The sequence below is a fragment of the Motacilla alba genome, chromosome 1, assembly GCF_015832195.1.
Source record: "Motacilla alba alba isolate MOTALB_02 chromosome 1, Motacilla_alba_V1.0_pri, whole genome shotgun sequence".
Taxonomy (NCBI): domain Eukaryota; kingdom Metazoa; phylum Chordata; class Aves; order Passeriformes; family Motacillidae; genus Motacilla; species Motacilla alba.
In genome coordinates, this window is record NC_052016.1 from 75129726 (window position 1) to 75153411 (window position 23686).

The 23686-nt window shown below is 40.2% G+C and overlaps 1 protein-coding gene across 5 annotated transcripts in view; it reads right to left on the reverse strand.

Moving 5' to 3' along the window:
* Nucleotides 1–23686, reverse strand: part of TBC1D4 (TBC1 domain family member 4) — a 99169-nt gene that overhangs the window by 42010 nt on the left and 33473 nt on the right. For 4 of the 5 annotated variants that reach the window (XM_038128869.1, XM_038129042.1, XM_038128961.1 and 1 more), the window contains exon 2: nucleotides 144–746. In XM_038128869.1, coding sequence (XP_037984797.1) covers nucleotides 144–746 — 603 coding nt within the window. Of the gene's footprint in view, nucleotides 1–143; nucleotides 747–6909; nucleotides 7197–23686 lie in introns of those variants that run through there. The other variant, XM_038129211.1, reaches the window with a different exon arrangement.

A 23686-nucleotide genomic window follows, 5' to 3' on the forward strand; every position in this document is an offset into this window, starting at 1 on the left:
ATGAACAGACACAAAAATTTTTATAACAAATCATGAAGCCATACTGGATCCATATTACTTGTCTTGCAAAACTTGCCTCAAAATGCACAGGGGAAGAAGATACGGTACAAAAGCAACAGGAAATTGCTCATCCTAGAACACACCTGGAACAACATCGTCCTGTTCTTCTCAGAATCAGAGGGCTGAACGTGGCTGGGAGCACTTGCGTGCCTTCTGCGGGACTGTATTTTCAGGTTTGTGTCGTGAACCCTTCTCTGCATCACTGCGGTGACACTGCTGCACCGGGAGCGGAACTCCTGCTGCTCATCAAAGCCAGAGTCTTCCAAAATCCTCTCTGGAAAGAAGCCACGAGTGCTGGCCAGGTTGGCCAAGTTGGTCTGGCTGCCAATTGTAAACATTGCAGCACGCCCTGAGGTGCTGTTGGGGCTGTCCAGCTCCTCAAAAGGGCTGTCCAGAGGAGAAGCTGGCACAGTTTCTTCACACAGGGGCAAGTCCAAACTCGACTCATTATTCCGCTGCTCGTTTAACAGTTTCAGGCGCTGGCGCTCGTGAAGGCTGAATTTCTCTATGCAGTCGTCAATTAGTGTGGAGGGAGCTTTCTTGTGAGCCACTGTCACCTTTCCACAGTACAAGACCTCAAATTTTTGAGAGTCATAGAAGGCATCTTCACTATCCTTACTTGGTTTGGCATCTTCTTTCAGTGCTGCTTTAGAGACTTGTCTTATGCTGCTGATGACATCAGGAACCTAAGGGGACAGTGTGAAAGGCCTTTTTAGTAACCACAAATGAGACAGCAGAGACAGTGACGCATCAAGCATTTGTTAAGGTAAGTATTTACACAAGCTATTTCCCCAGGAGAGTGCCACAAGCTTCTTGGCAAAGAAGATAAAATCAGTAAAGTCTAAATTCTGTATGGACAATTTATATAGTGGAAGCAGAGCAAGTAATTTCTAATTTTTTTTCTGGAATGTCTCCCAGTACATAAGGTTTTAAATTACCAGAAGGTCGATTGGCAAATGTTCACATCCTTTTTTTGTTTGTTTGTTTGTTTTTACTGAGACTACTTTCTCTTTCCCATTGTCCTCTGCCCACATTGGCATGTTTTACTGCTGTGTTCTGTAAAGGGCCATCACTGTTCCTTTGTTTTTATTTTGCAGAGACACTTATTTATTCTTAAGACTGTTTAGGGAACAGTTTTGTGGACAAGATAACAACAGTCTCCATCAGTTTCAGCTGACAGTTTTGGAATAGAGGTTGCAAGAATACGGACATTTTACTGAAGTACCAAGTACAACTGCATTAGATCTCACTTACTATCAACTATAAAAAAACCTTGCCCCATCTATTCTGTGACACAGTTCACCTTAAGGTCACACTTCCCTGCTGCCTCAGTCATTGTGCCATTAAGCAGCACACACAAATCTCTCTTTTTTCATTTTGGCTTCCCAAAAGAAAACAAGGACTTTCCCAACTCTACTAACTGCAGATCAGAGTGGTAATAGTTGCTCTTTTGACAGTACCTACTCTTCTGAACCATACCCTCTTTCCCACATGTCCCATTTTCTCTAGGAGTAGAATGAATGGCATCACACTACATGCACTGGGGAAGTTACTAGTGACAATGAGACAAAGAGAGAATATCAATCCAATTTTCTGTGCAAGAGAAATCAGTTCTCGACATTCCACTAATCCAATCAATAATCCAATCAAATCAATCAACAGTTTTTGTATTCTATACAGCTTCCCACTATAATATTTGATCTTTTTCAAATAATTTTTCTATTAAAAGACGGTAACTTTAAAGTCACACCTTAAATAATCCATGCTCTCTATGGTATCGCTTTCTTTCAGTCACACGATACCAGCTGAAGCTTGCTACTGAGGCAGCAATCTCATCTACCAACACTTCTGCAAGTCAGAGTGGAAAATTACCTCATCTTAATCCCCATCTCCCATTACACACTCCTCATCCCTTGGGCATTCAACTCAAATCTGCTTCCAGTTCATTTATTGCAAAATGAAGTTCAATTACCCTAAGGTCTGCTGACCTTTTGGCTCCTATCCCTTTAGACGTCACCATCTTCTCAGTTTTCAGTGAGGCTAATAGCCAAGTCTAGATCTGACATAGATACCAGAGTGGAACTGTTCTTCCCTCATTTTCACTACCAGGCTGCTTTACCACCACCCGAGGTGCACGTCCTCCCAGCAGGACAGTTCAGCTGGACATGCAAAATCCTCACCTTGCACTTGCCTGTTTGTACTCCAAGATGCACCTCTTTTTCCACTGATTGGTCTCTTATTCTCTCTATGGCCTGTGCTTCAAGAAGCTCTAGAGTTTAAATTCCTTAGTTCTCTATTTTAACAAAATTCACAAACTAGCTATCTTTTAATTAAAATTTCCCTTTTTAGAATTCAGAAACTGTTACAGGGCAATTCACATATATTTCTATTCAAAGTACAATGACAAATGTTAATTCTATTCAAAATGCATACATTTTACACACCATCAACTACAGTAACCAATGTCAGCTGTTTAATCAGTAACATAATTTTTTTTACAAGTGCACCGTCACTTTCACTCCAATAAGTGGGTTTTGCCTTCTGCTCATGACCTCTAAGACAAAAAAACTGGATATACCTAAGTCTTCAAAAAATACTCAATAGCCTCCTAACACATCCTTCCCTCTCTCTCCCCCACCAGCAAATGTCCAAATAGGCTGGGGATAAGACACTACCAATTCTACCCCAACAGTAACACCTATCCATTCCCTCTTCTGTCAGAGATCTCCCTCACAAATGCACAGATTTTAAGTAATTGCAATTCTACGCAGAACAACCCACCATCCTAAATATCCTGCCATTTATCCCTTTTATTTCCATCTTTTCCAGATTGTGTATGCTCTTCAGACACTAGTATTTCAGCCACAATTATGATTTCAGTATCTCTGCTCCTTAAAAAGCTTTTGCAATACATAAATTGCTACAGTATTTTCACTTGTGCATAGAGGGATCCTAGCATTAGAGCAGGGATTTCAGCCCATACAGCCCAAATGATCCTTACTCCCTGCTTTGTTTAGGTAAACTGGTTTACAGGCTATGTTATTTTTTTGAGTGCTCCCTCATTAGCATTCACTTTTTTTCTTCTTTTCAACCTACAGACAGACTAAAATAAAATATCAAAAGTGAACATTTTGAGACTTTTTTAATCTCTGTAGTTATGAATACTTTTCTTCTATACAGATTAAGAGAAAAACAATGTAATGCAATACAGGGATGTCACAATTGATAACTAATATCTGTCAGACAGCCCAGAACCAGTTCCAAATGCTTGTTAGTTGTTTCATGGGTACTCTCACTAGCCTGGTATAAAAAACAGCTTAAACTAAAACATTCAAGACAGATACTAACATTGCCAGGTTATGACTTTTATTGGTCTTTAGTGTACAGGAGTAACTGTGTGCTGCTGCTGATGTACTCAATGACTGACAACGTGACAGCCTGTGCTGTTAGACCTGACCCTCCTCACTCCCAGAGTGACAATTTCTTATCAAGAACCAAGAGCTACTTCTGAGATGTACCTGATGAGAATACAGTATTTTCATGTAAAGATTGGACTTTGAGCAAAACCGTAAACGGGATCAAGTTGTGTCTAAGCAACATTTTGCATCTGTGTTTTCCTGAAATGCAAAATGCAGAAAAAATGACATAATTATCAATCACACATCCCAGTATGGCTTTTTACACAATTCGATGACATATATCATTGGGTTTTGACATCTTGCTCCTCTGTGTATCAAGAAACCCCAGTCAAAAGTTTCACCATCAAAGTTGTGTAACTTTTTTGGATTTGGATATTAGCTTATTATCTCTTAATGTCAAAATTGCAGGGCAAAGTTAGACAAGCTAATAAGCAGAAGGGAGCTTTTAAAATACTGAATTACCTGGATGAAAATCCTTAACTACTTTCAGAAATCAGTTTAGGAATATTAAGATGACAGACTCCTGAAACAGCCAAAATTAATAATGTGTTGCAAAGTTCTAGTATTTCCCTGCAGAAGACTCATTAAATTAAGCAGCTAGAGGGGAGAAATGGGATTCTTACTCCTGAAACCCACAGGGCCATTGACAATATTCCTGGACACCTACTACCAGCAGTTACAGAAGAGCAAAATTAAAAGGTAAACGAGTTATTGTATTGGTTTTCAGTACTCACCTGAATATAAAGAAATTAAATCCTTAAAATGTTTAAGCAATTGATCGATATACATACTCAGATTTATTTTTTTTTCAAGCCTTGACAACAGTTACATCAAGAAGAAAGACTGGATGAGACAGGGCTACACAGATTATTCTCAGGGTGAGAAAAGCACACTTCCAGCCCAAACAAACCCTATGGTGGGACAATTCAAGAACACTTAATTGTCCCAGATTTTGCCTCTCCCATATCCCAGAGACCTATCATCTTTCTCCAAATATTGTTGGACAGAAAAGGAAATGACTATGTTCCAAAGGGAGTTGCACAGGGCTTCTCAGTCCAGAAAGGTAGGAGCTGATGGTGTAGTGCTGGAACACCAGTTCTCAAATGCAGAAACATAATGTAGGGGATTATTATAGGTTTTATTCATGAAATTTCCCTATACTGCTGAGTAGCAGCAGACTGTTCCATGAATCAGAACAAGGAAATTAGCCCCCACCCCAATACACCTACTCAAATGTGCTGGAACAGCTCACAAAGCTTTCTCTAATGCAGCAGTGACCTCATGCTTGAACAGCAACAGACACACTGAACCTTCTCAGGTATTAATAACCTGAAACCAAACAAAATGGATCTGAGAGCTTCAGGTGAGCTTTCTTCCCCTCCAGGATGTCAAAAGCATCCACGTCTGTAAGGAAGAAAGAGCAACATTAAGCATTAAACTTTAAGACCCTTGAATCAGTGCTCACAGTAACTCCTCGATCTCTGAACAGAACCAAGAGAACTCAAGAGCAGAGATCCTTCCTCAGGGCCTGTTTCAAACCCCCAAATGCAAGAGGCCAATAAGACAAGGATGGACAGTGGGTACCATAAGTACTAAACTAAACCTGTGATACTAGTTTGGCTCTTCAGTGTGAACAACACTACAAAACTTGGTTGAGAAAAAAGAAACCAAAAAACCAAAAACCCCAGTACCAAAACCAACCAAACAAAAGTGCAATGTAAGAGGCAAGTAACAAGTGCTCTGTAAGGCCACTGAAGAGGCAATATTTTCCTCCAGGGAAATATATTTGATCTAGTAAAAGTAATTACAGAAAAAGAAAGAAATAAAAAAAAAAAACCATCAAATTTTTTATTCACATCCGAGTAGCCTAAGATTGTATGAACCAGTCTTCACCCCAACAGCCCAGATTCGATATATGGCAATTCAAAAAGGAAAAGTTAGCTGCACTCAAATGAGAACAGATGGCACTGGCCAAGCTCTGCATCACCTACAATTACATCCTGATCTGAAAAAGCAATGTAATAAATAAAGCATGACACTGACACAAAAGTAGTTTACCACAGGCAGTAGAATTTTGATAGTCGAAACTAACGACAGCACCGGTTTTAACCAGATAATCCCCAATCTCCTCTATTTGTACCACACACCTATGATCATGCTTAGAGACCTTTTGAGGTACTGCAGCACATCATCCATTTGGCCAGATACTGTAGAACCTTTTGAGGTACTGCAGCACATCATCCATTTGGCCAGATACTGTAGAATAAGGTGGCAGCACTCAGCTAATTCCTGCTCTGCAATTAAAGGGCTAGATTTAGTTCTGTCCCTTGTGACTAGACCTGCAACAGTGTTAATTCATAAAGGAGAGCAAACACCTTCCTCATGCATTAGCAGCACACTGCACAAAGGGCATGTGATTAGTACTGCCAAGAAATATTCTACTATACATCAAGACACTTCACTGTGTTCGACACAGAATAGTATCTTCATGTTAGAAAGGAACATCGCTTTAACTGATAAAAGGAATGCAAGGTCTTTCCTCTGACCAAAGTGTACATTAAAACCAAAAGGAGAACTGCAGAAAAATAATTACCACCAAATTCATCTCATGTCATGTAACTGAGGTTTTGCTAAAATTAATTCCAACTGCCACAACCCTTAAAACCTCAAAAACAGAACTTCAGTTATGAGTATTTATCACCAATATCTTTAAGTTGCAAAACAGAGAGACTGTTGAGCCTACTAAATCATGCCTGATGCAGCATAACAATAGAACATTTTGTCACAAGTCTAGAAAGGTCAGAGCATCTCCATTGTAATACTACATGCTTTCTTGAACAGCAGTGACAGAAGTGGAAGCACTAAAAACAACCAAAAAAACCAACCCTTTGAATTTACAAGAGCCTCCAGTGAACAAAGGTGGATGTCCCCTTTTGGCTGGAGGGATAACTTTCAAATGCATCCCTCCATAATTACTGAGCAGTGCTTCCAATTTTAATCCAGACTTAGAACTTGAATGCTATGGATATTGCAAAGAAGAACAAAATTCAGCATCTGGATTCCATTATTTCCACAAATGAACAGAATTTCACTGTGCAGAGAAGCTGCAGCTCATCCTAATTTGTGTCTAGCTTCCACATGGAAAACTTCAGTCTGGAATTTATTAACAAAGCAAAGCCCCTGTTCATAACATAAGGCTTATAAACATAAGTGTGACTGTGAAGTCCTAATCTAACAAACATGCCTAACAAATGTGGCTACTTAACGACAGCATTTCTAGCAAGGCAATTACTTTCAAGACAGGGAAAAAGCTCAACCCCTCTCACTCCATCACCACGCAAAGTGCAGTGGCAGATCCCTTCCACTGTACAAAGGGACGGGAGCTGAATGAATTTGCCCCCCACACACACACGACAGGAGCAGTCAGTACCTTCTGGTGCGAGATCCAGCTCAGAAGCAGAGGCATGTCCAAGCAGAGCTGTCACCAAACCTCAGTGTCATGAACACCAAGACTCAGGAACAGATTCTGGGATAAGAGAGTGCAGAAAGGATCCCCCTCTCACAAAGGGCTGGCAGTGCTGTCAGGGCATTTCCTCAGGCTCGTTTCATGATATCACAGCAGAGCCAGAGATCCATGCAGCAGCCGTTACTCTTCAAAAGTCAAGTATTTCCTGACTTGGAGCTGGAAGCATCCGCACTGCTGGATTTGAATAATGCACCCCACTCATCATCAAGCTATGTACACTTAAAAGCAAACAAAAGAGAAACAGGATACTGTTCAGAAATCAACACCCTGCGCTTTGCTAATTACTGGGAGTTTGACATCTATTAATAAGAAAGCAACACGATGTGAGAAAAAATCAGCAGCAATTGGAATGGGTCTGCTTTTAGTTAGTGTTAACTTGCATATCCACAAGATAGGAGAACCCAGCCACAGCAGTGAAACGTGAACAGAGACAAAACAAGCTGCGTATCATATCCTGCTATGTACCAGGCATTTGACAAGGAGGCAAAGTTCTTATCTTTAAAAAAAACCATAACCAAATGCCAGCCAAAGTGCAGATATCTGTAACTATTCTCAACTAGAAAAAAAGGTGGGAGAGAGAAAAAATTGTTTTCCTTTAACTGCTATAAATGTGTTTACGGCCATCCAGTGCTGGTCATTCAGACCTGCTGTACTTCTAAAACTGCTGCATTCTGCTGCTTTCCACTCTGGTGAAAGTGCTCCACTTACCAGTTTTCATCATTAAAAATGCATCTTTCTGATAAAAGGGATAAAGACCAGCTCAGCATGATTCAACTTACACAGTCACACAAACAATTTGCTGACTTTGTTTATGCTAGAGGTATTTAGAAACTAAAATAGAAGAATCTGCCTCCCTCAGCTGACTTACTGCTGAAGGAATACTGATATCTTTTTTTTTTTTTTTTATACAGAAATAAGGAGGACTTGCAGCCAAGAGAAATGCTATCCCAAAGAGAAAGGAGTAACAGCCAAATTACTAAGCATTTCTATAAGCCATCTACTCTTACTGTACAGTCTAAAAATAACAGTTTAGAAAACTCCAAGTCAGGTTCTCAGCAGGCAGTAATAAGCACCTGCCATCAACTCCAATTCATTCTGCTGCATGTCTGGGCCAACAAAACACAAGCCCAGTAGCAGAAAGCTGGAACACAGGGGCTGGCAAAGAAACTTTCAGTGAAAGCACTTTTTTGGAGCTTCAAGCTAACTGCCATCCCTGGCTGCTAGTGCATTCACATTTCTTCTCTACAGGCTCATGGATTTAGCCTAAGCTTAAAGCATCAGAAAACACATTAAAGGACTGATTTCCTAGAGAAAAATTAAAGGATTGCATAGAATAAAGTTTTGCTTTCACAAGACAGTCTTCCTCCTATTTGCCTGGCCTATATTTTTCCCAGATGATTGGTCAAGACCCAGCTAGGTTTGCTTCTAAAGAGCTGCTACAGAGCAGTGCTTGTATTTTACTCTGACATTCAGCCTCATGCCACACACTGGGGAGACCACATACTCCTGCCTAAGGCAAAGCTGAAGACTACTACTACACAACCCTGAAGAGAGATCTTTTTTTAGATAGGTAAGCTAAAATAAAATAAAATTCAGTTTTCAAAATAATTCTTATTCAAGACCAACCCAGGAATTACTTACACCGACGAGTTTTGATACAGTCAACAACAAAAGTACCAGAGTTGCACAGCATACATTTAGCAAACCATCACAGTAGCTAATTTGCAGCTGGAAACTTGTGGATCACCTAACACCTTCTGTGTGCTACTCACAAGGTGCTTCTATGCCAAATATCCAAATTTAAGTAAGCAGTATAATGATAGAAGGTGTATCAAGTTACTTAACAGAAAAGATTGTCTAAGAGTTACAAGACAGTTTAGATGCCTGAGGAGACAATAGGCGCCTTTCTTTATGCAAGCACTTGACAGTGGTGCTCAGATGAGAAAAAAGAAACCAAAAAACCAAACCCCAGTACCAAAACCAACCAAACAAGACTGCAATGTAAGAGGTAAGTAACAAGTGCTCTATAATGTCACTGAAGAGGCAATATTTTGCCTATCCAAGAACTTCAGGGATGACAGTGACAGTACAGCACAAGAGGAGCAGTGCTTAAGCAAGGAAGGCTCTTGCACTCAGTATTTTGGTCCTATGTTTAGGCCAGTCAGGCTCGATGCTTTTCCACCTTTCAGATACAGCTCAAATTCACTCAGCTTGAGTATTCTGCAACCCACAGAAGTGTCAGTACAGAGGTCTCATGACGATCCTTATGCTCTTGAATATGTAGATTAGTAAAACAATTCATCCACCAGTTTTATACTTTGAGCATATGCAAGTTTGTTTCCAAGTTTAGGACACAGTTCCCAGGGAAATCCTTAGCAAAGTACAGCTTGCTTGGAACAGCAGCTCTTCTTAAACTTCTTTAACCCAAGTTCTTACAAACTACTAAAGTAAAAATTCAGATAATAGCTAGGAATTTTCTCCTGAAAACTGTGTTTTAGCTTAGCTCGGCAGTTCTAGTAAAAGGTTTATTAAAGATGTTGTTTTTAAAACTCCATCATGTTTAACACATACCCTATTTTTAAAAGGGCTTGCCTGAGAAGATAAGGCTGTCACGTGGACAGTCCCAAACAATTAATGCATTCTCTACATTCATTTCCTTCTGGGGGGGTGGGGGGGAAAGTTGGAGAGCTCATTGAAGTATTTTGCCCATTTATGGTCACTATATACTTCTCCAATACAGATCAGAAGATCATGAACTTCATTTTAGCAGATTTAAAGTGGCAATACTGAAATAAATGCTCCATGCACCATGTTTAGGAAGGTGGTTATTCTTTGAATTCTGTAGTTTCAGATAGAAGTTCTCAAGATTTTAAATTTAAAATATTAACTAACATGCTGATTCACTATGAAATGAACACACTTTGGTTTGTTTATCCCTAGTCAAGAGATCAAGATTACAGGACTCCTACATGGCAGATCATGAAGACCCCAAAAGTGAGCATCATCCTAGATTTGGTTAAAACCTACCATGATACCTGTGGATGACGCTTTTATAACTCGTTCACTACAATAACCACCTTCTTCTACTATCACTGAAGAAGAAGATGGTAAGTGGTTAAATTCAGTGCTGGCTCTGGGAGATGGGAAAAGTTAGATTTTATTCAGTCTAGAAGATGTGGGTATGCTTGGTCCAAAAAGTCAGGCACTGCAATAACTTCTAGCCCCCTTAATGAGGCTAGAAATTCCTCAATGACTTGAAATCAAGGAGCTCCTTCTTTCCCTATTTGATGTTTTCCCACAAACTCTCAACTGCAGTGGGAGGTTTCAGACTACAAACTTTCCTTAAAAAAGGTTCTGCTTACAGAAAGTTGGACACCAAGAGCAGTGTCAAGCAGCAGGTGATACTGTGGCAGAGTCAAAAAGTGTTACTACTGGGTTCAAGGCTCCTTTTGTCACAAGAATATTCACTAGAAAACTGTGAAAGACAAACGCACATGATTCATCAAACAATGTGGACAGAGTATAAAGAAAACAGCTTGCAACCTAGCAGCATTTCAACAGCTTTGCCATACCTGCCAAGTAATGTTCAATAGTTCAATAGTTTTCTAGTACTTTGGAAACACACATCTGTACTTGTTCCAGCTTGTCTGCTAATCTCACAGTTCACAAGAGCAACTGCCTTCTCTTGTGACAGTATCAAATGCCTGAGCAACCAGCAGCACAATTAACTCTTCCCAGATAACAACCAGCAAGGAGTCCAAGCATAAACACAGCAAAGAAGGATTTCAAAGCCATACTCATCCAGATGCTGAATTACCAACTGCTTTGAAATGAGGCACTGGGAACTTCCACCTAACTAGACTTCCTTCAGCACTGAAGTCTTGAACCACCACTTTGCCCAGGAGTCAGGGGAATAATGAGTACCACACCTGAAGGCAAAGTTAGCACAGGACAAAACACTGAATACTGCTCTCCCTGGGAGTCACATTAGTATAATCTTGTCAATCTCTAACTGTTTAAAATATTAAGATTTCATCAGCTTGTTAGTAGCTGTAAAGAGAATTAAATCATTAGGTAGTTACGATGTTCAAAGGTAAATCCATACAGTCACAGCTGGATGGGGAAGTATTTCAAATTTAATTGCTGAAAGTAATTAAATGCATGGTCCTTTTACATTTTGACATAGAGAAATTCTAAAAGAGCTACAGATTTACTGTTGCTACTATTACTAATAAAAAAAAAACAAAAAACAAACAAAAAAAAACCCTCAAAAAACCAAACCAAACCAAAAGCAACTCACAAGACCCAGGGGGAAGAGAAAAGAAAATGCTTTCCCAGAAAGCTTTGATATAAAACAGTCAATAAAGTAAACACACAGTAAGGACCTTTCAGAGAAACAGCTTTATAAGGCAAGACTCTTGCACCAATAGTGGCATACATGAAGTAAGCTAAGGCTGTGATAGAGACCCATGAGACCCATCACATGTATTTCCAAAAAGCCTGTGAGAGCATTTTCTTTTGATTATGATTATGGGTTCTACAAAACTGAAGGGGAAAAGGGAGCATAGGGTCATTTAATCACTTACTGCGTAAGTAAGAAAGCACAACAGGTATATAGAGTCAAGATGGGTGGGAAGGAGCTGTTTCTGAGCTCATGAGGGAGGTTCTACTCATTTTTTAAGGCAACATTTTCATATCCATCAGGTAAAGCAACTTTTGCACTGCTTCACTAATTGCTACTGGTAGATGCTACTTATTTCAGTACTGCCAAACTTTATTTTCTGAATTTATTGTGCCTGGTATGTGCTAGGTATTTCTGCACCAGCAGCTGCACAGCCCTGCCTGAGAGCATAAACAGTAGGAGTTTTTGAATTGGCTTGAGACCACATAGGTAAGAAGAACAGCTAGGCTGCATTAAGTAACTACACCTATCTTTTTGATAACAATATTCACAGGAAGAGTAGCATTGGCATTATGAAGTCCTAGCAACACAGTGACAAATTAACCCAAGAGTTCTAGAATTTCAGTTCATTATTAAGGCAGAGCAAAGCCCAAACTGCTTCACCTTCCATCACAGCACCTTCATTTTAGCAGTTCTACTGGGTTTATGTGGCAAGGTTTTGGTAACAAAGGGGACTGCAGGGGTGACTTCCATGAGAAGCTCCCAGAGTTTCCCCAACGTCCAACAAAATCAATGCCAGCCAGCTGCAGGACAGACCCACCACCCACCACTGCAGTGATGGTGGTAGCCCCTCCAGGATAATGTGTTTGAGAAGAAGAAAAACCCTGTGCAATAGCAGCTAGGACAGCAAAATGAGAACACATGAGAGGAACAGCTCTGCAGACAGCAAGTTCAGCGAAGAAGAGAGGGGCAGGAGCTGATCCAGGTGCCAGAGCTGAGGTTCCCCTGTAGCCCGTGATGCAAACCATGGTGAGGCAGCTGTGCCCCTGCAACCCGTGGAGATCCATTCTGGAGCAGAGATCCACGTGCAGCCCTTGGAGAATGCTGCACTGGAGCAGTGGCACATCAAAGGAGACAATGACTCCACGGGAAGCCCATGCTGGAGCAGGCTCCTGGCAGGGACCTGTGGACCCATAGAGAGAGAAGCCAACAGTGAAGACAGATTGCTGGCAGGACTTCAGCAGGAGACCCATGCTAGAACAGCCTGTTCCTGAAGACTACACCCTGTGGGAGGGGCCCACGCTGGAGCAGTCTGTTCCTGAAAACTGCACCCGTGGGAAAGACCCAAACTGGAGAAGTTGGTAGAGAGCTTTCTCCTCTGGGAGGGGCCCCGCTCTGGAGCAGGGCAAAAGTGTGAGGAGTCCTGCTCCTGAGGGGGAAGGAGCGGCAAGAAGGTGTGATGAATCCCCATTCCCTGTCCCCCTGAGCTGATGAGGGGGAAGAAATAGAGAAAATCAGGAGTAAAGTTAAGTTCAAGAAGAAGGGAGGGGTGGGGTGAAGGTGTTTAAGATTTGGTTTTCTTTCTCATTACCCTACTCTGATTTGATTGGTAACAAATTAAACTCAAGCTGAGTCTGCTTTGCCCACGACAGTAATTGGTGAGTGATCTCTCCCTGTCCTTACCTCGACCCACAAGCCTTTTGTCATATTTTCTCACCCCTGTCCAGCTGAGGATGAGTGAGAGCAAGGCTTTGGAGGGTGTTTGGTGTCCAGCCAGGGCAGCCCCCACACCAGTACAATTTGCACATCTTAGCTGGATACCTGTGTAAGGTATGCTCCCTGCTTTTTAAGGAGAAGGGCAGCATAGTCCTAATGTCTAGGGCTTGGTAAAAATATACTTACTGTAACATGGCAAATCCCATCATGTGGCTCCTGTCTGGACTGGAAACAGAAACTCTTATTCTGGTCTGATGGGCGAGGGATGAGAAGGGAAGAGTGATTTTGTCACTGACGCAGCAGTGTTCTCATTAAATTTAAATAAGTTATTTGGAAGGGTAATGTAAATCCCATTCACTTCAGCTTACTACAAGAGTTTCTTTATAATTTCACCTAAGGTATTACTTGTCATGGTCAGCTGCCATCAAAGCAAGACATGCCTTCAAATAACTTGAAGTTTCAGAAATAAGTATGTGAGTTGTTCTCTCATGTAAGCCAACAGTCCCCTCTTCACTGAGGAAATTAAAACTCAGTTTACCCACAACTTTGTCCTTCTACAGCTTATTTTTTACTTCCAATAGCTCAGACTATGAAACATTTCTCTCTGCAACTGGAAGTCGGCTTGCTGATGAGAGTTTAGCAGTGAGCACACAAACTATTAACAGGAATCAGAAAAAAAGGTCCCCTAAACAGTGAACTTCATTCCTCCTGCTCATCAACTCTCTCCCCCCTGGGGGAGCTTAGTTGATCTGGGAATTATCTATGTTAGGAATCTATTCTTGGTCATGTCTGAATGTCCTGTTCTCACTGAAGACAAGCCTGAAACTTGTTTTGCAGAGCCAGAGAGGAAACATTGTATCATAAAAGTTAAGCATATTTCTCAACTATCTCTTCTGTGATTCTCTGCATCCAAACTTGGAGGACAAGGTGTGTCTCTCTCTGGCGGGATTCACAAGTATGCCTTCCAGTTTCACCTGTGACACCCACAAGGGCTTCTGAAACAATTCTATACATTTCTATATAGTAGATATTGGTAAACTTCAAGGAAAAACACCAAAAATCTCAACTTCAAGGGTAATCTCAAATGTGATGGAAATATACAACACTAGTTAGATTTATTTATTCTCTAGGGAATTTTTAAACCATCTGGCACAGTCCAAAGTGCTGAGGTTTCTGTTTGTTCAAGAGCTCTCAGGGAGCTGAAGCTAGCATAGGACACAAATTGAATAATTTCTGTGTTTCTGCTCTTGTAAAAACTTAACATCTTGCATAAATTAGGTAACTTCAAAACAGAGCTATGATACAATGAAGTGGGTTTAACAGATTCATACCTTATCAAGAGAATTTTATCAGAACTTATAAGAATTCAAAAATTATTCTGGACTTCAGCTAGAAGCAAAATCCAAAAAAGACATAATCCATTTGAGAAGCCACTATGGAACTCATAGACCAAGATGTAGTTCAAAGGGATTTACATGAACAGAAATAAAACTGAATATATAAACATTTCCATCTATATTTTTTCATAAAGAGAAGTCAAGTCAACCAGCATGTAATTTTTTTTGTTTGGGTTTTATTTTTTTAAGTGGAGAAGACCTTTAGAGGGGATTATGCACAATTGGGGCGAACAATGACACAATCGTAAGTGAAAGTAATAGGAAAATATAAGAACAGGCATGTTTGCTCCCAAATCTGGGTATGTACACAGTTTCAAAGTGACAATTCTCAGCAGCTTTGAAAACATCCCAAAAAGACATTTTTAACATCCTATTTTCCCTTATGGGAACACTGGGAATAACTATCTCAGACTTGGATGTTCAATTTAATATCACACCTAAAGTACTGCATCTCCTCTACCCAAGCAGAGGAGGTATGAAAGGAGCCATTTCATGTCATTTATGCTTATCACAATCCCTGTTCAATCTGTCTGACTCCTTCAAAGATGCATCACATATAAACACCAGCCTTGGAATTAAACAATTTGGAATTGCTACCAGCACATAACACTTAAAAAACTGTGTTCCTTTCAGTTAGTAGCAGATTAATTCCCAATTTATTTGGATGATGCCAGCTCTGAGGCTGACCATAACAGACAGGGGTTCTAGAAGGACACAATTAAGTAGAGTCACTGCAAGAAATTTGTAAGCCCCAACAGCATATGGTAGCATATGTTTGCTGTACTGAACAGCAAATTTAAAACTTGTGCCCTCTTTTCATAACCAGAACACAAGAGGAAAGCAATCCATGAGATAAGAGCTAATCAAAGGAAAAAGAAAGAAAAAACAAAAAAGACTTGCACACGAACGCAGTTAATTACAGGGACACCAAACAAAGCCTGTTACAAGTTACTGGATTGACAGGTCTGAAATTTTTATGTACAACCAAGGAATAACAGTCTTTTGAGTTAAAAAAAATAAAACTATCCCAAATGTCAGAAATTGTCACTTCTGGAAATCAGTCACTGGTTTAAGTGGATAAATTGGTACCTAGGAGGATGATTTTAAGGCAGCACTTCAAAGAAACAGATTAGGTAACAACAGAGGCATGTCATGTAGTAACATCCTGGTATTATACCTTGTTCCAACAAGTGGCATGAAGGTGAAATACAGGGTTTAAGACACCAAGAGTTTATTTGCAATGGCAAACATACAAATAGTGTAAGATTAGGACACTGGTGAAGAACAACTGGAAATCCTAGTATTTTATTAGGGTTTTCTTCTCTATCTATGAACAGAAGCAGGAAATTAGGATCAAAATGAGGTCATGTGGCTATAATAAATGCTGACTTCAAGTATTTTACCAGAAATAAACAAGGCAGAGTCATCTTTATAAGCAGCTTTTGTCAATAATCCTGTATTGTTTATAAGATACACTGACTGCTTGTTGTGAATTCCCAAGCAGATAAGAACTGTTCATAATGCACAGACTTCACAAATAGCCCCACCTCAATAAAACTTGGGGATGCACACCTGCTACTCAGAAATTGGGATTCCCGTCAAACTTTAAATTATGTCTTATTTCATAGTCTATAAACTTACATTAAAATAGTTGTCATTTATTCTTCTAAAAAAAATGCATTATTTTGCCCAGTTTATGGAATATCCTACAATTTCATTCTGAAGAAAAACCCAGACAGACATTTGGAAATGCATTTATATAATTAGAAGGATTTAAAAAGAGGATTTTAAAAAGAGTAAGCTGCTAAAAACACACTCGATGTCAACACTGAAACTCCCAATCATGTATCAAAACTATAGTGCACAGCCTAAATGTTTTTTAACGTATAATTATATGCAGCATAACTGGAAAGCCTCAAATTTACAAGAAGAACTACCCAAGTGGTGACAAGATGACAGAAGAAACTCCCACTGGAAAGGCAAACCCTACTCTCCAACAGCTGGTCCTTAGATGGGTTCATATGTGCAGCTGGAAAGGAAGAGATTCATCTCAGAGCTGAGATGCTGAAGAGGCTCCCTGCTGCCACCTCCCCAGTATTCTCTTAAGATATCACACCAAAAATTGTGGTGAACCTGGCAGTATGAGGTTAATAGTTGGCCTTGATGATCTTACAGGCATTTTCCAACTTTAACAAATCTGTGATTTATCCTGATAGCTGCCTAGAAATGGGATAGCAGACATCACTGCATTTCTATTAAGCTTGGTTGGATGCTCACAACTACAGAAGGTAAGAGTACTTTCAAACATTCATTTCCAAAAAACATCCCATTTTGTCACCCCAGCTTTACCCCAGCACTTTCACAGGCTTTATGAGCAGACTTTCAGTTGAATACTAAGAACTGAGGCTGCCACTCTACCCAGCTGGTGTTGCTCATAAATTGACTAAACTCAAGCTTCAGAGCTTTTAAGTTCCCAGAAAATTAAAAAATATTTAATAGACTGAGTAGGGGAGGGAGAGCTGCTGTTTTCAACACAAGAAGCCCCTTCATCACATTAAGAACAAAGGTGCACTTATATAATTTCACTGCTTATCTGAACACCACCCTGTGCTATCTACCAAAGCACACACTGCACTTTCCTGATAAAGCAGCCTGTGCTAAGGTAGCTGTACCTCCCGTGATGTGAACACGTGTCCCGAGCCCTATTACAAGCAGCACAGAAACAGATGATTTCAGCTTGGATTTAATCAGCAGCTGCATTGAGAAGCCTCTGCTCACCTGCAAGCCTGAGAGAACACTGGCTGCCTTACTTTATTTTTTATTCTAACTTGAGGTCATGTCATCTTAGCCTTTACCTTCTAATATCATCAGCCATATTAGGCTGAGCATCTTAGCCAAGAGCTTCCCACTTAGCCAGCCAGAAAACAGACTGCAAGACTTTTTTTTTTTCTTTCAATGAGGTCCTGAGGTCATCAAGGAAGGGGCCAAGCAACACTCACATCCAAAGGTGCAATAAATTAACCGTGCAACGATGCACAGAGTGCTTGGCTCTTGGAACAGAAGTGTGGCCAAGAGGCTGCAATGCTCACCTCCTTTCACACTGTTTTGCCATATTCTTAGGCTCTGAGAGGACCCTCTGCAAGTGCTTTAAATTTTAAAAGCAGAAGCTACTAAATTATTCTTTATTTTACTCTGGAGGGAAAAAAAAAGGAAATAATTTGTTTACTACAGTATTCATTATATTTACAAATGCAATTTCATTTCTTTGGTAGATCCCTCAAGTTTACCACTAAAAGGATAAGGTTACAATATTTAATTTTCTACAGTACAATTGGTTGGGGAGAAAAAAAGAACTTGCTTTTCTGAGACACTCAAGAATTAGATGAGAAATTGAGACCCCTGGCAGTAAACTCTCCCCTGCACCAGCACTGTCTCTCCATTATTGTAAAAGTGCAGCCTTTAATCTCTCTCCTTCCACGGCCATGCCCAGAAGAGTCCAGACAGACTGATCAATCATTTCTAGTCAGCAGGACTCTGTGAAAGGACAGAAGATTTTCCTCTCAAACCAACCTGCAAGATCAGTTTTAAAGCCTATGAAGGTTCATGATCTGAGGTATGTGGTAAGTTTTCTATGAAGTAAATACAAAGGCTATGCAGTAGAAAAAGGAAAAAAAAAGAAAATTTTGGTATGAGAATTAGTAGCACTTTTTAAAAGCTTTTTCTGTATCATGTTTAAACAAGAGCAGTTTATCTATAAAAAAAAAATTTAAAAAAAATTGAGGTTTTATTACATCTTGTAGCCATGTGCACAGAGAGGAGGAGGGGAGAGTCTCTCTTCCCAAAACTTGAACCAAATAATGAAGTCAATCTTTCCCAAGAAGATGACAGCAGACAAAGCTTTCCCTCAAAGTCATCTGTGTCATTTGTACATTCAACTGCACAGTGACACTTCCCAAAGCAGCCAGGTTCTAGCAAACAATACAAAAGCTCACACAAGGTGAACCAGCAGAGTCCATCTAGTATCTCGGTTAAGTGCTTCTGAAGTCACTCCTGCTAGCATCATTTTTCTACACACTCAAGGAATCTGGTGGAAGATGGAAGATTGGATGATGTCAGCCCCTCAAACTTCAGCAACAGGAAATAGCCACCACCAAATAATTTTATTTTTTTGTAAATACAGCAGAGTCTTTATGCACCAAGCAATCAAAAACACAGCAACAATGCAAGTTGAAGGTGAACTTGGACAGATAAGATTATAAGATATGCAGGTGCTTTACAGAGAATTCTGACTGAGAACACTTCAATGCAGTGCCAAGCACGATCACAAATTTGGTGAGAACTGCATTTAAAAAAATAAAAAGCTCTGATTTTCTGAAGTCATACTCAATTTATATCCGAGTTTATTTTTAGGCATCAAGTTCTATTCTTTTCATACTTCAAAAAATGAGATTTCAGATACTTCATTCCCCAGTAAAGCTGATTTACATTATACAGCACATAAGTAGCATGAAGAGCATAATCTGATTTGTGGTGTCTCATGAACGACAGACAGAACATTTATACATGATACTTAAAACTTCATCTCTTAGGAATGAAGTTATTTGCCTACCTATGGTTCTTCAGTTCAGCTCAGTAGGGCTGGGAGGAAATTCAGTTGTTCTCAAAAGCTTGTTTTCTGGATTCAGAAACCAGCCAACATGGTAGGCTACATCTGCACATCTTAACTTTTGCTGAAAGCACAGCCAGCTTAACCATTCCTACAAGGAAACAAGTGCTTGTAGCAGCAACCAGGACTTGAGAGATTTATTTTTTCATAAACCCTTTGGTTTATGTTAAATTCCAGGACAGGAAGCAGGGCTGAGTTCTGCTTATAAAACATTGTCATTTATCATTTCACGGAATGAAACTATCAAAATAAAGGTACGGTGTAACAGACCATAACAACGTGCTTTTTCTTACCTTTTTACATGAAACTAGTTTTTGGAAACAGGACTCAGACTGGAATCCCACATTGTGAGTCTTAGCTCTGCTCTTAATGAGCCTAGTCCATCACAGAGGTGAGTGTAGTCATTTTCTGGGGGACAGTCAGGGATATAAGAATGCTGCTCATGCACAGGCAGTTGCATTTCACCCCTAGCATCATGAGGCATGGCAGGAAAATGCTGAGAAATTGCATCCTCATGCACAGACAGAGCACACATTTAATGGCTTCCTTTTGCTGCACCCAACGTGCAGCACCTAAACTTCATTCCTTGCTTCAGATATTTGAACCTCTCTGGGAAAAGCAGAGCTTCCCAGTACCTAGATAGCATAAAGAAAGAGTGTTTGGAATGAAATGCCTACTATTTAGAAAATCAGAATGAAAGACCTTATTGGGGTCTCCCACAGCTAACCTGAAGGTGCCCAATCTGCCTTTGTAAGGGATCACAGTGTGCTAGCAAGCTTCTCACAATGAAAGAGGTGCATGTCCAGCCATGAGACTGGAAGAAATAATCACAGGTCCCTTGTGAAACATCAAGGACCATCTACAGGAACCTTGTACACCTCATTTCCTGGCTAAAAAAAAAAAACAAAAACGCTTCTGAAATTACATTCTCAGTCCCTTCTTGTCTTCTCCATTCTCGTAAGCACCTAAGGCTCATGCCTTCCACAGAGTTTAACTGCTTTGTCTACCTTTAGAGTAACCTCTGCTGGGGAAGGCCAAGTGGGGTGCAGAGAGGAGGAAGCGACCCAGTGGCTGTGGAAAGCACAGAGGCCACACAGAGCAGACCTGACAAGCTCCTACTGAGGGCATCTGTTCTGCTCGGCTGGCCAATGCACACACGAGTGTGTGCACAGTAAACATCGTAACACACTATTTCTTGCCCAGCAACTGCCCAAGGACATAGAATTAGCAGGAAAACTGAAAGACCGTGTAAAACAAAGAACTTCATAACCTGCTTTATAGAAAGCAGTTTCAAGAAATTCTTATTGTGCATTTAATTTGGGTGTTTTTCCATTCCCTCTTACTTCTGGCTCCACCACACTGGACAATTTCACGTCTATTTTCCAGGAAATGCTGAAGGCCTAGCTGAATCTTCTGAGGTACCCAGCATATTGTAATACATCTTTCTTATCTCTTTTAAACAGAAGGAAATGGATCAAAACAAGAAAGTCTGTAACTCATGAAGTGGCAGGAGTGTTTGTTCTGCAGCACTCTGGATTTTCTCAATTTGTGAATGAGAAGCTGTTTTACATGAACCCTAGCACAGTGTTTTTTTCAGGCATGAAGATTTCTTCACAAATGGAATCCCTCCTTCCTACTCCCTCTTAGCAATACACACATTGCAGCATTTCACCAGTCACAGTCACAGCTCTCTAGAGCACTAAGCTAAATGTTGCACATGAAGACTACGTTATTCATTATCTCCAATGCTACACCAATTTTGTGTGTTTAAGCTCAACCTGTTCCTATTTACACTTTGCAGCATGTCACTGAACACCACCCACTATTTAAGAACACTGGAAACATTGAACAACGTTTCCCTAGCTTAGATATTGCCTCTGAGCCCAAACTGACTTGACAGCTGAACTTTACAAGAGCAACCAGATGGAGCTGTATCCCCAGCAGGACAGCAGAGAGCCTAACACACATCCAATCAGCTTGTCTCACAGGGCACATCCAGAGCTTCCAGATGTTAAGACTTCAGGTTTCCGAAATGCATAAGAGCTATCCCCTCAGCTCCTTCCACAAAGAATTTTCAAGGGCATTATACTACCAAGCTGGAACATCTGTTACGTGCTTTCAAGGACTGAAATGAGGAAGTGTTTGAACTCAAGGAGTGTTACACAACCCTCATGCACAGAAACAAATCTTCAGCCTTGGAAGAGACAGCCAGGATTTTGCCATCCAGTAAGATAATGCCACAGCTACCTAAGCTATAATCAAATTCAATATTAAAAAATTATTAAAGTCAACTTTTAGGCATACTTGTTTTCAACAGAAAAATGAACTCTAAACAGCACATAAAATGCTACTGTAGAAGTACTGTGTTTGACTAGTCAGGAATCTTCAAATCCTAGGTAGCTATATAATATTTAACTATTTAGTCTGAGTCTTATACTGACCATCTTTTCTAAACTGAGCTAAAGCAATTCATGCATACATTATTTCTATTCCTGTCAATCAAAACACAACTTTCTCATGCTTTAGGCAAGAGTATTTATTGTGAGTGACCAGACCAGATTAATAATTTAGTGCGTGGTTAATAAAAGATGGAAAGGAGTTTTACTACTCCATGTGAATGAGCTACAATAGCCATCTCATGTAGGAGATGAGATTTATCCTGCAGCTGAATCCCATCCTGCCCTGTCCCATCCCCAAACAGCTTTGTGTTACCCCCCCCCTGAAACGAGCTGGACTGAAGAATCTGAATTCTCACAGTATAAACACAGACAGCAGAGTGCCCTGCATCTCACTGACATCTGGCCAGGCACCCCAGACTGATTTTGGTAGACCATGGCCAACTATAATGTGCCAGGTGTAGGTGCCTAAGAAAAAAAGCATGAAACAGCTTGAGAGAGAGAGAGTGATAATCTACTTACATGCAGCTCCAATTTTTAATCATCTCTTCATATACTCTTCATATAACCCCAAGGTTACTGTCTAAGTATCCCAAACTGGCAAGAGTTATCTCTGAAGAGAAAAATCACAGCCATCCACTTTCCAGTTGTCCTGGTTCCATTTAGGAGAGGGTTAAGTTCTGCAGTAGCTGGGAGGGGCCATGGCCAGGACACAGAGGTTACTCTATACCACTTTGTGCCATTGCTGGGGCAAGATGAAAAGAGTCTCCTCCAGGGAGAAGGAGTCCATCTGGTTGAGAAAATACAGTGGACAGAGCCATCCATTATTATCTATTACTAGGTGGGTTTTTTTCCTATACGAATAGTTTCTTCTACCCCCTGTAATTAGTATTGTTGCTGTTATGGGTCATTTTCTTATCTCATTGCTGTTTCCAATAAACTGTTCTTATCTCAAACCCATAATCTTTGCCTTCTGGTGCCTCCAATTCTCCTCTCCAGCCACCTGCATGAAGGAGGAGGGAGGTGGAGGAAGCTGCAGTGTGGGAGCACTAAATTAGAGAATACCATTCCTAAACCATGATACCAGTTTATTCAAATATCTAACAATAGAAAAAAAATAATCCAGTCTGGCTTCTACCCAAGTAATTGGAAATACTTGTTTATAATGAGAACCAAGTTTACTGAACCTGATCTGGTATTTCAAATTATACTGAGCAGATTAAAACCTTTTGTTTACTTACCATTCTCCTCCTAGTTATTTGCTATTATCTTTCTCTCACAGCCTTGTAAAAGTCAAAAATTAAATCTTACTTTTAAGAAATTTATTTTTCCTAAAACAAATCCTCCATAAATTCCTCTGTGATACCATTTAAAAATGGACTGAGGCAACAGGGGTACTTCCTAATATCCAACTACCTAATTATGACAACGTACATACTTCAATTTTGCCTTTATCCAGAACTTAACTTTCTTTTCCAGGGAAGAGGATAATTGCATCAAAAGAAAAACAAAAAACAAAAAAAACCCAAAAACAAAACAAAGCAAAAACCACAAACAAACAAACAAAATAACAAAAAACAACAACAACAAAAAAAAAAGGTAAGAAAATCCATCATAGCTTCTTCCTATCTTCCTAAAGAATCCTTTCCAAAGGGTTCTTTAACTCTCAAGCTTGGCTAAATGAGCAACTGCCATTTGAGCTCATTGACCAGGGGTACTACTTGTTATCATCCGAAGCATCAACAGCCAGGAGGGCAGGATATTTCTCATGACATTCAGCATTAACTGAGAGATGCATTTGAAAGGCTTCCACTTTTAGTCATGGGTAATAAGTACCTGCTAATAGAAAGAAGGTGACACATCCAGACTCCAGTCAAACTTTGTGCCCTACCACCTCCACCACACCCTCATGTGGCCAGTAAGAGTTTGTTCCCTTCTTAATCTGTAAGCCTGAAAAGAGGCATTGATTTCACAGGGAGCACGCTCCCTGCTCTCAGCTCTGGATCCTTTCTGGGCAGAGTTTATGGTTAGGAGGATAAATCCTAAGGAGGCTTATGCTGATTTGTGTCTAGCAAGCCTGGGATCCTCAGGGAGTCCCATCACA